At 41.3% G+C, this 16,629-nt stretch overlaps 1 protein-coding gene across 5 annotated transcripts in view; it reads left to right on the forward strand.

The window, feature by feature from the left end:
* Positions 1-16,629, forward strand: part of LOC18429784 (calmodulin-binding protein 60 A) — a 55,222-nt gene that overhangs the window by 19,226 nt on the left and 19,367 nt on the right. The window contains exons 3-4 of one of the 5 annotated variants that reach the window (XM_011623470.3): positions 7,107-7,159; positions 7,323-7,819. The exons of 1 other annotated variant lie outside the window; for it this stretch is intronic. In XM_011623470.3, coding sequence (XP_011621772.1) covers positions 7,107-7,159; positions 7,323-7,819 — 550 coding nt within the window. The remainder of the gene's footprint in view (positions 1-7,106; positions 7,160-7,322; positions 7,820-16,629) is intronic. 3 more of the 5 variants (XM_020664610.2, XM_088848698.1, XM_088848701.1) reach the window with 3 other exon arrangements.

The following is a 16,629-nucleotide window of genomic DNA, read 5'->3' on the forward strand; positions in this document are numbered from 1 at the left end:
TATGTTTCATTTCTTTCATGTATAGTCAAAGCCATATCCAAAGAAATAAGAGAAGAAAGAAAGTTAGGTGGCAGGGCGTGCCAAACTGTCGCCTCAGAGAGATCTACAACACTTTTGACCAGGTAGTCAGCCACAAAGTTGGCCTCTCAGTAGACATGTGAAATACTTCAGGAGTGGCCAACAAGGTGGTAAGAGCAGTTTGCTTCCATGATGCGGATATTTCAGGGGGGCTTACATGGATATGAATGGGATGCATCAGAATCTGCAAGTCGCTTTCAATGAGCAAGGGAAAGCAGTGCATCTCGATAGCTAGCTGAAACCCCCTTTCAAGGGCTGAAAATTCTGCGACATTGTTGGGTGTGTGCCCCAAGGGGCAGCATAGTAGTGAGGAAACCTCCCATGTCATTTCTGATAATTCTGCCACGACTAGCCCCATCAGGGTTACCAAGGGATGACCCATCAATGTTGAGTTTGTAGAATCTTGCCGGATTTGGAGACCATGAGACCATAATAGAAGCATTATAGTGCACAGGGCAACACTGAACTTTGAGATTATCGATAATATGCTTATTTAACAGGTGGAAAGTCCATCCTTTCGCCTTGCCAACCTGTAACAAAAGAGGTAATACGATGCGGCAACTGTTCGCTTTTAGGCCTCTTTTCTTTGAAGGTGCACAAGTTCCTTTTAGTCCAAAGAAGCTAGACTGTTGTGGAGAATGAAGGGATCCAAAAATTGTCGCCGATATGAACCGAAATTTGATCCTACTCTCAAACGCAGAAGGAATCAATGAGCCCATGGGGAATCGTTTGCCACATTGGCACATAATAGCATGTCAAAGCACTGGCAAAAGAGGTCAGAACAAAATAATATGCTTTGCTGTATCGCGCCCATTGACGCACAGGGGGCAATGGGGTGTTAGAGAAATCCCTCTGGTATGGAGTAGCTTTGATGTAGGGAGGCACAAATGAAGGGCAAGTCAAGTGAAGTATTTGTCTCGAGGTTGGCAGTGGGAAGCCCGTAAGGATTTAAAATTTTTTCTGGTGGGAGCCCTCATTCCGATATGGTTCTAGACACTCTTAATAGAGAAAGAGTTATCTGAGGTGTGATTCCTCACAAGAAAATCATAAAAAAGCTGCAAAGGGACTGTGAAGAACTTCCCCGCATGCCAGGTCTGAGTCAAAGGCCTAGTGGTGGCCCTATGCAAAAAATAAGGCCCAGTTGGGGGGTTAGGTAGATACCATTGTTGGGGATTAGCAGAAAGAAAGTTAGCCAGGTGAGATTTCTCAAGCTGTCCCAAGTCTTTGTGTGTGCCATAGTCAAACGTTTCTCAGATAGAGATCTTTGACAACCATGGATCTACCCCAAAATGAATGGACTTACCATTGCCCACAATCCATTTGACATTGTGTCTGAGTTTGCCATGGATCTACCCTAAAATCAATGGACTTACCATTGCTCACAATCCACTTGACATTGTGTCTGAGTCTATATAAACCAGAGGAGATGCCCTTCCAAGCATGCAAAGAATTCTTGAAATACATGCGCCAGAGATATCTAGAGATAAGTGAGGAAGGATGAGCAACCAGTCTCTAAGCGAGCTTCATCGTGCCAGCTAGCTTCACATCTTGGAAATGGCTAGTACGAAGACCTTCCTCCACAAAGTTAAGGCAAATAGTCTCTCAATTGATAAGATGTAGCCCCTTCATATCTCAAGAGCATACCCAAAGAAAGTTTTGTTGACATCTCTCCAAAACATTGCATGTTCAGGCTGGTAAGAGGAAGGATAGAGTCTAGTAGATCGAGGATGCACTTAAGACCAATTTAATTAACTGAAGTCTACCTGCAAAAGATAGCGTCAAAGCTTGCTAGAACCCTTATTTTAGTAATTTTCTTCCCCACCAAAGCCTAACAATGAGTGTCTTAAGGAGCCATGAAAGAGGAGCAGGCCTAAGTAGTTCTTTGGTAATCCCCTTCTCCAAAATGAAGAATGTCCTTAATTTTAATTTGACCCTAGCACTACCACCAAAGAAGAGGATTTTTCTTTACAACATTGAGCTTTTGGCCCGTGGCATAACAAATTGAGTCCAGAATGTTATTAATCGAAATTGCAACTCTGGGTGAGTCATAGAAAATCAGAACATCGTCTGCATATAATAATTGAGAGACCCCATAGTTCGATATAGAGAGAAAAGTTGTAGTTAGGGAGCCAATATTAAAGGCCTCCTACAACTGTTGACTAAGAAAATCTACAACAATTAATAATGAAGAAGGAGATAAAGGATCATCTTTTCACAGCCCTTGCTTGCTTCTGAAATAAGCCCTAGGCAAGCCATTAACCAGGATGGAGAAGCTAGGCATGCTAATATAATGCTCAACCCAGGTTATGAACATATCAGGAAGCCCAAAGCTTGCAATCTCTTCAACGCAAAGTCACAGGATACCCAATCATAGGCGTTGCTAGGATTTAACTGGAAGCCCATGTTGGGTCTAGCAGCTAGTTTGTGGCATCATCATCATCATCATCATCATCATCGTCAAAGCCTTTTCTCAATTAATTGGGGTCAGGCTACGCGAATCCTGGTCCGCCATTTTACTTTATTAAGGGCCAGACCCTTAGTGAAGCCACACGACATGTAACACTAGGTAGCCCTCTGGGAAGCGGCCCTTTTGGATAAGGATATATGACGTGTACATGTGCAGAAGAGACGACTCCTTGCAATACTGGACTATGTTGGAAGGATCTGTTAAGCATAATGCTGAAATGGGGCCCAGACTTGTTCTCAGGGAAGGATCTGTAATCCATGGACTAGGATCGTGTCTCCTTCACTTATTGGTTGACTTTGATAGTCAAATCATGAACCCTTGGGAAGGGCAGTGGGTCATGGGAACTATTGGGCCAGTTTGAGATGGTGCAGTGAGAAACGATCTCTAGAAAAGATGGAGTCCTTAGTATATTTGTTGTAAACATAACTCTATGGATCCTATTTCCATCAAATCTCTTTGAATACGTTTTAATTATTTTTGGATAACAAAAAATAATTTTTTGGTCCTCTTTGGGTATTTTATTTTATTGAAAAATGATTTTTAAAGAGAAAAAATTATTTTTTGGATTTATTTTAATTAGATAGAAAAATAAATTATTTAATGACAATATAGAATTTATTTGATTATCTAAGAATTACTTTTAATATCTTGGGGGCCCATTGGATTTTATTGGGCCCAACAATTAGTGGAGCGTGGGGCCCACATGGCTACCCATGGGGTAGGGCGTCCCACCTTCTGTTCTTCTTTCTTAAATTGGTTTGATTCTAATTAAGCCACATGTTGACTTGAGAATATTAGGAAAGTGTGGTGTAGATATTTTGATTGATTTCAAAAAGGGAAAGTGTAAGAATTAATTTATTTGATTTAGTACTTTCTCTACATAATATTTTGAATGGAATAAAGTTATGGAAACTGAGGCTTAATGGTTCCACCTCATTCCTTTAATCGTGATGGCTAATTTAAGGAATGAATGGATGAGATCTCTTCACCCATATGTCTTCAAGATCAATGCTCAAGATTAAGTCTCATAATGATGGAAAAACCCTAACCCTATAAACCCTAGCTTTTATTCTATGTAAACTAGCTATGGGGGGACTCATTCTCTACACACTGATCTCAATCTCTCTCTCTCTCTCTCTTTGAGCCTAAAGGGATGACATGTCCCTCTGAATTTGCTCTCTATCTCTCTCTTTCTAAATTAGGGTTTAGGAAGCATAATAAACTCTAAGGGGTTGCATGCCCTAGCCACGACACCCTAGCCTTACAGTTTGTCCTTATACTCATGTGTTGAGCTTTAGTCTAGGCTATCCCATGTCTTACTCTCTGCTGGTTTTGCCTAAGCTTCTCAAGTTGTGAGACAAGTTCTTGAACTCAGATCCCGTGTGCCATTGGTGGAGGAGACCCGGCTGGGGTATGCTAAGTCCTTGGGGGTAACATGAGGCAAGATATATAGTAATTTCCTTGCTCATGCTCTTTTGATTCAATTGCATCTTTTATGAAATTTTCAAATCTATGTTATGAATGTAATTTTGTTTTAATGGCAAGCAAGTGAGAGTCCTTGAGATTTTTTTTGTTTTATATATGGTATTTGGATACTCGTGAGTGATTCAGGTGACAATATAGGAAAAAAAGATAGAAATTTTTTAATCAGTATTGACTTGCCCGGTCACGTAGTCCACCTTTTAGTGTACATATATGCAAAAAATGGCTACCCATAACTTGGGAGCGCCCGGCGATGAGCAAAAAGTTATACAAGCAACATGGACAAAAACACCGCAGAAACAGAGGGACTCTAAGAGGACCTGTGGCAAAAAACTTAGTCTACCCCCATAGCTTCGCCTTCTTTAGCGAGTGCGCCTGCCGAGTGGTTGGTTGTGTGCCAAATACCCAATAGACCTTTGTAAACATGCCAATATCAATAATTTCATCAAAAGCTGAAGCAAGACGCTAGGGTGGGGTGGCCTCACCCGAAGCTCATGAGATAACATTGGAGGAGTCTCCCTCTACAATTAGGGAGGATCCCCAAGAGGGGTTGAAATGTTTGAGGCCTATTAAGAGAGCGAGAGATTCCGCTAAGGTGGAATCAGCTCGGCCAATGGGTTTAACGAAGGAAAGAAGGATTGTGCCTGCGTGTGCTTTGAAAATTCCCCTGATGCTAGCCGGGCCTGGGTTGCCGAGAGAGCATCCATCGAAATTGAAGTTGATTAGGCCAGGATCTGGGGGACACTAAGGGGAGATGTGGGGGTGCTCTAGGGCTTGAAGGTAAGGATCGATTGCTAATTGGTGAGGAAGTTCGAGGTGGAAAGGCACTTGAATCTGTTGTGATTAGTGGCCCAAAAAACATCGAGGACTCGACGATATCAAATAGAGCTGAGGGGGAGGAGTGGCCACAGAAGATTCTGCGGTTCCACTTATTCCATAGGGGATCAGATGGTGGCTGCTACCGAGGCTCTCCAAAGCAGAATGTCTGATTTGGGCCAAGGGAGAAATTGGGATTGGAGAAGCTGTGGGACATTCTCGTGGGTGACCCATGTCCAGTTGAAAAGGCAAAGGAGATTTCCTCCTTGCAAAGGATGCAGCGGTTGGGGATGATCATTCCCCTTCTTTGGAGCTGGTCCATGGTAAGAGCCCTCTCGAAAAGGGTTATCCAATTGTAAACCTGGATTTTTGTGTGTTGGTTTGAGGGGGGCAATGATCAACCAAGATTTGACAACAATGGGTTGCGGAAGAGAGCTAGTTGGGTGAAGGGAGTCAGGGTGTGGTAGAAAGAGGCCACAGAGAGAGCTCTTGAAGGTGAGGGAAACCAGATAAGCTTATCCGCATCCTCACCGTTGGGGGAAGGTAGAGGCGGCGAAGGAGGGCGGCTAACTCAAGGAAAGATTAGACCGCATTGTCACGAAGGAGTCTTCGAAAGTTGGGCCTCCAAGAAGGTATAGAGCCAAAGGTGTCGAGGAGGTTTGCAATGGTGGCTTGTGGGTCATTTGGGAGGCGAAAGAGAGTGGGGAAACGGTTTCCTGAGAGGTGTGTGCCAGTGAATTTTGTTCCCAGCCATGTGGGTGGAACCTAATGCAAGACCTGAACTGTGAGAGGGACCATAATAGTGATCTCCACACGCAGAGGAGTAACTGGTGACCCTTGCATTTGGTGCCCAGGAAGAGGCAGGGAGATGGTGTTTGTGGCATATTACATCTTGCCAAAGGTGACCTCTTTGTATGGCCAACCGCCACCACCATTTGCCAAGGAGGGCCAGATTCATCATTCGAATGCTGCAAATGCCCAGACCTCCTTGTGCCTTGGGTAGGCACACAATCTGCCACCAAAGAAGATGGTATTTTCCGGTGTCCCTGGAGCCCGACCATAGGAAGTTTCTCATCAGTTGCTGTCAAAGAGGTAATCCAAGGTACTTGGAGGGGAAAGAGTTGACCCCTCACCCCTACATATTGGCATAGCATCAGATAGGCAGGGGGTTGAGGGTAATGCCAATCATTTTTGACTTAGCCATATTAACTCTGAAGCCTGTAGCCATTTGGAAGCATTTGAGGAAAAGAAGAAGGGAGTCCACCTGCTAATCCGAGGCACCACAGAAAATCAAGATGTCGTCGGCATATTGGAGGTGGAAAGCGGTTGGGCCAGAGTTAGGGATCTTGAAGCCTTCCAGTAGCCCGTGATGGAAGATTCTAATGAGTGTCCTGCTGAAAGCCTCGGCTGCAATTGCAAAGAGGGAGGGGGATAGAGGGTTACCTTGCGCAATCCCCTAGAGGAGGTGAAGTACCCCTTCGGAGAACCATTGATGAGAATAGAGAAAAATGGGTGCCAGATGCAGGCGCTGATCCATTTATGCCTGTTGTTACTGAAAGTATTTGTTTATTTTTCAAACAAATAATTATGTTAGGATACATGGATACCTTTATTTGGCTGCTGTATCAGAGTCGGATACTATGTAAATTTCAAATTTTTTATGTGCTAGCCATATCCATTAGCTGTATCCATGCATCAAAGGAGATATGTCTTTCTCCTGAGTTATCGAGTGAAAACTGCCACTTCTCATAGTGTCCTGCTCTATAGAGGGCCTTCACCCTTGGCACTTCTAGGAACTAAAGTCCCAACTGATTTCCTAGTTCCACTGTAACATTAACCGTCACAGCTGGAATAACTTTGATGTAGATGGTATGCCAAGGTGTTGTCTCAGTGACTAATACTTTGGAGTATTTAGTGTTCTTTTTTCTTTTTGGGGTGGGTGAGCTGGTTCAAACCAAAGTGCATAATGTTGCAGCCCACCCTTATGCACTTACCACTGTGCTCTGATGATTTTCGTGTTAATTTCTTTTCATTATGTTTCCAACAAGTAAGATGAAATTAAAGCTTGTCAAGTAATATATATGGATCACCTTGCATCACATACTTGGACCATGTTATGAGTGAATATCTTGTGGTCCCTTCATTATTGTTATACATCGTCAGTATTTTATGGCACTACATTAAACACTTAGTTCTCCATGTATGTTAAAATTGAATATGCCAAAAATTCATTCTGTGGAAGTTTTGTGGCCTGCTCTTTCAGGTAAGTGAAGAAGTAGAGTTGGCACTAGCAAAGCATTCATCTGGCCAACTTCGGTGAGCTGTGATACTTATGTGTAGTCATAGGCAGGCTTTGGTTCCTTACTAACTGCTAATTCTGAAATATTGAATTTTACGATAGTTTAATCCTAGAAATGGTTGCATTAGTATGATATATGGCAGCAAGTCATGACACATTTGCTAATAAAATCCCTCACAGATTTTGCAGTGAACAGCAGATATACCCGTCTTTGTCAAGAAGCTTGCAACTACAGTTTACGAAGAAGCTATTTCTTCCAATCTTTACTGGAACAAAAATTGAAGGAGAAGACTCGTGTCCTATAGCCATAGAATTGGTTGATTCCTTGACAGGGCAGGTTGTCACTACAGGTCCGGAATCCTCGGTTAAAGCTGAAATTGTAGTTCTCGAAGGAGATTTTGAAGGTGATGAAGAACTAGAGTGGACCTTTGAAGAATTTAAAAACAATGTAGTGCGAGAAAGGGATGGAAAACGGCCGCTTCTCATGGGAGATTTGTTTCTAAATTTGGATAGAGGGACCAGAGTTGTAGGTGAATTGACGTTTACTGACAATTCAAGTTGGACACGCAGTCGTAAATTTAGGCTTGGGGCAACAGTGGCGCATGGTTATCTTGATGGTGAGAGAGTCAAAGAAGCAGTAACAGAATCTTTTATGGTTAAAGATCATCGTGGAGAATGTGAGTTCTTTTTTGGAGCATTTGTACTAATATTGTCTTGATTGGTATGTCTGAAGCTACATTCTTACTACCATTGATTGGTTTTGGAGTTTAGAGCATGCTGGGGATAACTTATGCTGTGTTGCTTCGAAAAAATTGTTTAGCACAAAAAAGAAGAAGAAAACTATCACATAGGTTTTATTTCTCTCCAGTGACATGATAGAATAACCTTTTTTTAAAAAAAGAAAACGATCAAGTAGGTTTCATTTCTCTCCAGTGACATGATAGAATAACCTCTAATATGGAGAAAGCAGGCTTAGCCAGTTTGTCTTCTTCATGCATCATTCCTCCTAGGCACCCTTTCCTGGTGATCTGTAGGTTTGTGATCGAGGATCTTGTGCAAAAACTAACTCTTCTTTGAGGTAATATGTGGCCATATTAAGTAGTGTGTAAGTAATACAAACTATTTAGAAAGGCTAACCACAGGCAGAAGCTCTATACAAAAAGAACAGAATGGGGACTAACAGGCCCCTTACAAAAACTGCCTGTATATCACATCTTAAAAATTAGCCACCAGGACATAGGCTCTTGTACAACAGTGAGACATTAGGGCAAGACGGAGGCATGGAGGTGTTGGGACAGATGGAGGAAGAAAGAAGGTGCCACGGGATGGGAGATAAGAAGGATTGGGTATGTTGAGAAGAAAGATGGGGTATGTTGTGCAAGAATAGAGGAAATACAGAGAGGAAATACAGAGAGGAGAGGGAAGTTAGAAATGGAGCGAGAGAGAGGTGGGAGGGCAGAGGTTTCGAGCTAGCCATGCATCTGTAGTAGAGGTCTCCGGGCTACTCGTTGCTATCCATTTGGGTGGCCCTGAGCTGGTCCAATTCGTCAGTCGCGTAATTGGCTTCCCTGGGCACATGACTGAAGGTCACTCGAAGTCCCCTGCATAAGAAATCATTATGAGCAAGAAGATGTGCCAATCTCCATGAACAACATGTAGAGTCTTTGGCCTAAGTGATGACACTGTATGAGTCTCCCTCCACAATAAGGTGATGGAGAGAGTGATTGGTTTGGCGACCCCATTTGAGGCCTTCAACCAGGGCTATTGTTTTAGCCATTGTGGAGTTGACATGTCCTATGAATCCTGAGGAGAGGAGGATAACTCCACTTGAATTCCTAAGGATACCACTGAATCCAGCAGGGCCTGGTTTCCCTAAGGAGCAGCCATCTATATTGAGCTTGAAATGGTTATCTAGGGGCAGAGACCATGGACAACAGAAGATCAGGAAAGGAGGTTTAAGGGATAAAAGGCCCTTCTCTCTACTTAGTAGAAGACAGATCCCAAGGTGTGTTGGAAGTGTAGACCCTTGGCCCAGTAAGAGGCTTCTGACCTTACAAGACAATTAAGTGGTTGTGTGTGAGAAGCTTTGCCCTTGAAGATCCGACTATTTTTTTCTTTCTACATACCCCACAATAAGGCCATCACTGATGCTTTCCACAGTGGTCTACCCATTTTGGGGTTTGAAGGGGGGACTACTTTTTTCTTTCTACATACCCCACAATAAGGCCATCACTGATGCTTTCCACAGTGGTCTACCGATTTTGGGGTATGAAGGGGACAGCAAGGCCTCAAAATCTGGCTGTTGGGGGTTGAGGTCATCCACGAGTCACCTAAAGATTGATTGTAGCAAGATGGTCTGCAAAAAATGAGCAACCTTGCAATATAGACAGAGGTGGTCAATTGGTTCTTCTCTTTTACACATGAGACATTGGTTAGGGAGATGGTGAGACCTTTTTGGCAAGTAGTTGGTCAGTGTCCTGTCCGAGAGTAGGATCCAGCCAAAGTCTTGGACTTTCTGACAGACCTTGATTTGCCAAACCTTGTGGAAAGTGGGGTGTGTCTTTCGAATAGGTCTTAGGGATGAGTAGGAAGAGGAAACTTGAGTATTTCACAGCAGCCACCATGGCCCAAACCAGTTTATCTTGTCCAGAGTTTGCGAAGAAGAAGCTCTAGAGAGAATTGATGAGGAGACAAGGGCATATGAAACATAGATTGGAAGATAGAGATCTTGGCCGAAGTGCCTTTGATGAGAATTATCCTTTCACCCAAGGAGAGGAACTTGCTTTCCAGCCTGCTAATCTCTTGGTAAATTTCTCAACTATCATCCAAAAGGTGCTTCCTGGTCTTACCAATGCACAAAGGGATCCCAAGGTATATGGGCGGCATACATTCCACCCCAGATTCCAAAACTTGTGCTAATAATTGTGGTTCCCGCAATTCAAACCTTTTTAGCCATGTTGATATCATTCCCATAGCAACTTTGAAACATATAAGGCGTGATAGGTTATCGATCTGCTATGCACCAAAGAAATGATGGTATCATCTGTTTAAAGGAGATGATTGATCTCTGGGCCTCCATTGGCTATGTGGAAACCCTCAAGCAATCTGGACTCATAGACCCAGGGATTGACCAGGAAAAAACCTCCCCAGTCAAGGTGAACAAAAAGGGTGAAAGGGGGTCCCCTTGGCGACTGCCCTGGGATATTTTGAAATAGCCTTCAAGGGACCCATTGATCTAAATGGAAAGCTGAGGTCCCTAATATAGCCCTGCATCCAATTTCTCCATTTCGTGTCGAAACCCACCATAAACATAGTTTCATCTAGCAGACGTGGTCATATCTTTCTCTCAGTCCAACTTAATGACTTCTTGGCACTCACATGTCTAGAGTGCATAGCCTTGTGAGTGACCAAGGCATTGTCAAGGATTTTTCTGTTAGCTATAAGTCGGATTTTTCTATTGGCTACAAGTTTGGGGCTTAGATATAATCTTGTGTAGGACTACCTTAAGTCTAGTAGCTTGGAATTTTTGTGATGATCTTGTAGGTGGAATTAAGAAGGTTGATGGGACAAAAATCCTTAAGTTTTCCACCCCCTTGGTCTTTGAAACCAGGGCAAGGAAGATAGAATTTCATACTGGTGTGAATTCTACTTTTATGGTGGAACTCTTAAAAAATGCAAAGATGTCCCGGGCCATTAAGTGTTAGAACGTTTTGAAGAGATGACATGGAAACCATCTAGTCTAGGGGCCTTGTCTTAGCCTAGGTCCTTAACCACTTGGAGGATCTCATCTATTGAGAAATGCCTCTCAAGCCAAATGCCATCTTCAATTGATAGAGTCCTTAAACTCAGGTAATTCATTCTAGGATGAGGAACCGAGCTAGGGGAAAAGAGGTTTCAATAGTATGGAATGATGATGCTGATTACTTGTTGATGGTCAGTGAAATTCTATTCCCCAATGGTAATTTGGGTTATGGTAGTCCCTCTCCACCTACAACTAGCGATTTCATGAAAGAAGCTAGTGTTTTGATCCCCACTTTCACCCTCTTAACCCTAGACCTTTGATACCGGTTAGTTTCTTCTTGTTTTAAGGTGTCTACAAGTTCTACTCTAGCATTGGCCCCGAATCATGTAGTACTTCCTTATTGAGGTCTCTACATTCCTACTCATCTAGGGACTGATGCTGGAGTTTAGGGAATGAATTTCCTGTCTGAAGTTGCCTAGAAGGTCATGTTTTCCAAATTTCAATGGAGTTTTTAAGAAACTGCAGCTTTTTGGTAATCCGAAAACCCACCTAACCATGGACTTGAGAGGACCACCCATGGTCAATTTGTGTAGAAAATTCACCCTCATCCAGCCAATCAATTCAAACCTATACGGTTTGTTAGTCCTCAGGACAAGATGGATGTCTATCATGAATGGTTTGTGGTTCAAGGTGGAGTTAGGGAAGCATTCGGAAGAAGTCTTGGGAAGTAGGAATCCAAAACTCTAGAGGCCAAAATCAGTCGAACATCGTGAGAAGGGTGTTTGAGTGAGTGGGATCTAAGTGAGGCTTTATTGATCGACAAGGTTAGAAAATAACTCATGCTAGGGGTGATTCTACTATTTTTTATTTATGTCGTGTACTCAACAGTTCACATTGAAGTCTCCGCCTATGATCCTAGCTTTAGCCAAAGATACTACGAGATATAGGGAAATTTGGTCCATAAACCATGGACAACTTCCAAATCAGTTGGTCCGATATAATGTTTTGAAATGCGAGATGCGGCCGTATGCGTTGGTGGGGCCAATGCGGCTCGATATGGTCTGGATGCGGGTGCATCGCCGCATGCAGTCAATGAATACAAAAAAAATCTAAAAAAATAGGTTAATGCATAGAAAAAAATATAGAGGTGATATATGTGATAGTAGGTATTTAGCAATGTTCAATAAGACGGAGGTGGCCACCTAGGTGGGCGCCCAGGCCCAAACGCGACCGGTGTTTCTTTTTTTGGATATGGATATCAACCTCCATTTTATAACAAGTGATGAGAGAGAGAACTGAAGCAAATAATGTTAGGGCTAGAGAGAGAAAGGTGGGGTTGTAGCCTAGAGAGCAAATAATGTCAGGACTAGAGAGAGAAAGAAGGTGGGGTTCTTGCAGCCTAGAGAGAGAAGGTGATGTAGTCTAGAGCGAGAGAGAGAGCATGTGGGGCCTTAGAGAGAGACGACAATGGAGTTTTGTGAATAAATTGAAGAAAGGTGTCTGCCCTTTAGAGAGAGACGACAAAGGAGTATTGTGAAGAAAATGAAGAAAGGGTTTTATGTTTTAGAGAGAGAGAGAGCATTAGTTGCTTATTTATTTGTAAGAGAAGGTTACTTACTATGTTATTTAGAAGTAACGGTTTTGGCTTTTATTAGTCAGTCAAAGATGTAACTAATTTCTTATTAAAAATATGATTCTTGTAAAAAAAAATAGTTTCTTACTATTTTGAGTGCTACTTGTTAGAGCTTTTCCTTTATCTTATAATATTAGGCAATGTCCTAGTGGTTTTTTATTTATCTATTTATTTTTTCTTAAAAACCAAAGTTTTTAGTGAAGAAGGTAATGGAAATAGAGTTCGAGAAAGGTTAATATTTCTTTTCCTTTTTTTTTTTTGAAATGGATAAAACGCCTAGGCGGCTGCCTTTTAAATCGCCTAGTCGGGCGCCTTGGGCACCTAGCTCTGCCTGCTTTATAAACGCCTAGGCATTTTATCCAAAAGTCCGCCTAGGCAGTCAGGCGGACGACTTTTTGATCATTGTTATTTAGTTTATTCATTAACTCCAAAAATATCAATTGTTTATGTATCCATTATCCCCTGATAGAAACTAGCTTCTTTAAACATTCAACAATCAACAACCATGAGCAGAAATCTGCAACCACAAACTTTAAAGTTACAAAATACCACAAACTAAAAGTATGTGAAGATTAAAGAGTTTAAAAGTCAAGCTCAAGAAGAGTCAATACAATCATCATCATTTCTCAAGTCTTGATAGTGAGTTTCTAAATTTCAATTTTTCAATACAATCATCATCATTTCTCACCCTCAAACTCACACTCTAGTCGTGGATCTGTGGTCCAGTCACTTGTGCAATCATCATCAGCGTCATACAATTCAATAGGGTTGAGATCCATGCGCTTTTGATACCTCTCCCTAAGCCTCTCATTATACCGCACATAAACCAAATCATTCAACTTCTTCTGCTCCAACCTATTTTTTTTTTGGGTATGGAGCAGTGGTAGAAAATTGAAATTAGATAAATTAAATTTTAGAAAATTGAATTCTGAAATTGAAATCCAAGTAATAAGGATTAAGAACTTACATGCTCAAATGCACTCCAATTGTGTTCGCAACCAGATGAGCTACATGTGAGATTCAACACTCGAATAACGAGACGTTGTAGATTTGGTGTCTCGCTTCCATATAATACCACCATGCAGCTGTATAATATTTTATAATTTGTATGTTAGATAAATATTTTATTATTTTTGAAAATGGAACTATACATAAAGTCATAAACTAGTTAGGGTACTTTTGGCCTTTACTTGGAGATGTAGTGTCCCTGTTTCGAGTAGCAATCTTTCTCCCAAAGTTTCCCAAGGCTAAATTGAACTTAATCAATTCTTGGCTCTGGATCTCATCTTGGATATCTTTGTTAGGGACCAACCTCTCAAGCACATCTAAGAACCTACCATCTAATACACGATCTAACTCAATAGATCGGTGCTTGCAGTGAAGAGATGGCTTTAGAAAGTAACCGATTGAATGGAGATGCCGGTGAAGCTGGTCCCATCTCCTATCAATAATTCCAAGTATAGCCTTGCATTTATTTTCATCATCCTTCAAAACATTTTTTATTTTTCCTCTTGCCATTGCAGGCTTCACATCAGTATCAATCACTCGAAGCACTCTCACTAAAGGGATAGCCACTTCCAATGCAAGAAACATTTGATTCTATAAAGATGTATTCAGAATAATTTGTTCAACCTTTTTCCCATCCCGATGCTTTGACCATTTACTTTGACTCCATTGCTTTGAAGCAAACATGGTCCTCAAGGCATTTTTTAGCTTGCATAGGCTTCGAAGAGTGAGATTTGATGTGGCAAATCTAGTGATACCTGGTCTCACTAATTCGCGCTTCTTTGTAAAAGTCATCATCATGCTAAAAACCATGGTGTAATTGTAAATAAATCCAACAAGAAGCATAGCTTTTCAAATCACCTCGCTAGATAAAGATGTTGTACCTATTTCCTTAAGCTTGAAATTAACACAATGAGTTGCGCAAGGAGTCCAAAACATATGCATCATCTTCAAAGTCAAAAAATGAGCAGCTGCAGCATAATTGGCACCATTGTTAGTGACAATTTGTACCACATTTTTCTCTCCAACAAACTCTACAATGTCATCCATTAAGCCACATAAGTATGTGTCATTGTGACTTGTCTGATACATCAACGGACATAACAAAAAAGTACTTTTTGGACAGTTAACCAAAAACTTAATGAATGACCTCGACTTCCCGTCGGACCAACCTTCTCCCACCCTTCTTTTTGAGAAATCAAAATTTTGTTAGCATCAAATACAACATCCTTCAATAAGGGGTCCCAAATCTCATGTAGTGAAGGTGGATTAAGTCATGGGCCAAATTGCCCAATTGCCTGGACCATACATGCAAAACTATCAAGGGTTATAGTATTAAAAAGAATGTTGGCTATGTAAAACCACTTTGCAATGTACTTATATACCGACTTCCTCTCTTCTTTCTTGTAGCGATTTTCAATTGTGGTTTGTTTTGTTTTTTTCCTCCTCTCCTAAACCACAATTTCGGGGTTAGGGATGAAAATAGCATCCATTGGCCCCTTAGAGAGAGTTGTTTTTTTTCAACACTACCACCAATATGTATCACCCTTTCTCTAGAGATTGGATTATCCCTTTGCCTCATTGCAACTTTTGATATATCATCCTCATCATTATCATCAAATAATTGCATATTTTCAAGTCTTTTTTTTTCATTTTTTTTTCTCTTTTTCTTTTCTCAAGCTATCCATGTATTCTCTAGTCTCCCTTTTTATCAATTCGATAGCTTGTGGGCATGCTCTTACATTCCTATAATTACTGGCTAAGTGTTCTTTTTGTCGAAAAAACCCCCCATATAAGTATTTTCACAAAAGCATACAAATCACACAATTTCGATCTTTCGGATTTTTAAGTTTGGTGTATTTTCAAGCCGGATTCTTATTACTAAAAGATTGGGAAGAAGATATTGCTCCAAACAAAAGTACTAATGTAGTAGGAAAAAAAGTAACCGATTACTTGAAGCACATATCAATTTCTTCACGGCTCTTGGAACCCTTGATTTGTTGTTAGAAGTTCACCTAAACTTCCTCAAATCAACAACCAAACGATAAAAATCAACAACCAAGTATCAACGAATACACTAATCGAAGAACTTCACAATATAAAATTTTTGCCAATTTCTTTGTTTTTTTTTTATTCAATCGATCTAATAAAAGCCTTAGATGTGGTTGAAAAGACGTTAATACCCCTACATGAGGGGTTCATCTTCGAAGAAAATGGCGGACCGCATATGCGGTATGATGCGCCCTATGCGGGATGCGACTATGATGACGAGAGATGCGGTGCATATGCTACGCTTCTCTCCAAACCGCATAGCGGCCATTTGCGATGTGCTGGGCAATGCATAACGCCTGATGCGGCCGCATTTTAAAACATTGGTCCGATAGACATTTCGAGAGAAGGTCAACCGAGAAAGCTTTCGAGACTACATATTGCCGGAGGTGGACCTTTCCTCTTAGGCCTCCCACTGACAAGGTCTAGTTCCCTAGATTTCCCTAGCCCCTGAGAGGGATGGGGCAAGTAGTTTCGTTTGAATAATAGCCTAAACATCTGGGAGACGAGTGAGCTAGGGCTCTAACCGATGTTCTTCTTTTTTGTGGTTTCCTGGGACCCTAATGTTTCAGGTTAAGATTTTCATTTGGGCAATTTGTAGGGAGGGCCTAATCTACATCTTGATCTCCTAAGAGATGAATTTTGAATGGGACCTGCGTCTATAAGCAAGGAGGGATCATCAGAACGGTCTTAGTAAATATTTGAAGCTAGGTGTAGAAAGTTTCTTATGCCTTTAGAAGTTTTAGGATTTGATTTTACTAGGGAGGCTCCAGCACTTGTGTAACTTGGGCATTCTAGTTTTTTATTTACTGCAAGGTTTGTTGAAAGTGACTCCTATTTGTCTCTATTTCATTTTCATTAGGACCTTTATTTACCAATTCATTCAAGTCTTGCTTTGACCATGAAAATTTTTTTCCATTAAAATTATGAGACAAGTGCGCGGAAATTAGGAGATTGATATATAGTTTTTTCATTTTGGGCAAAAGAAAAAGAAGAAAAATGTTTTTTCATTTCATAAATGATTTAAATAAAGTGAAGGAGATCTCAAGGGCCATTAT

Source organism: Amborella trichopoda, chromosome 10 (genome assembly GCF_054954075.1).
Source record: "Amborella trichopoda isolate Santa Cruz 75 chromosome 10, AtrichopodaSantaCruz75HAP2 v2.0, whole genome shotgun sequence".
Classification (NCBI taxonomy): Eukaryota; Viridiplantae; Streptophyta; class Magnoliopsida; order Amborellales; family Amborellaceae; genus Amborella; species Amborella trichopoda.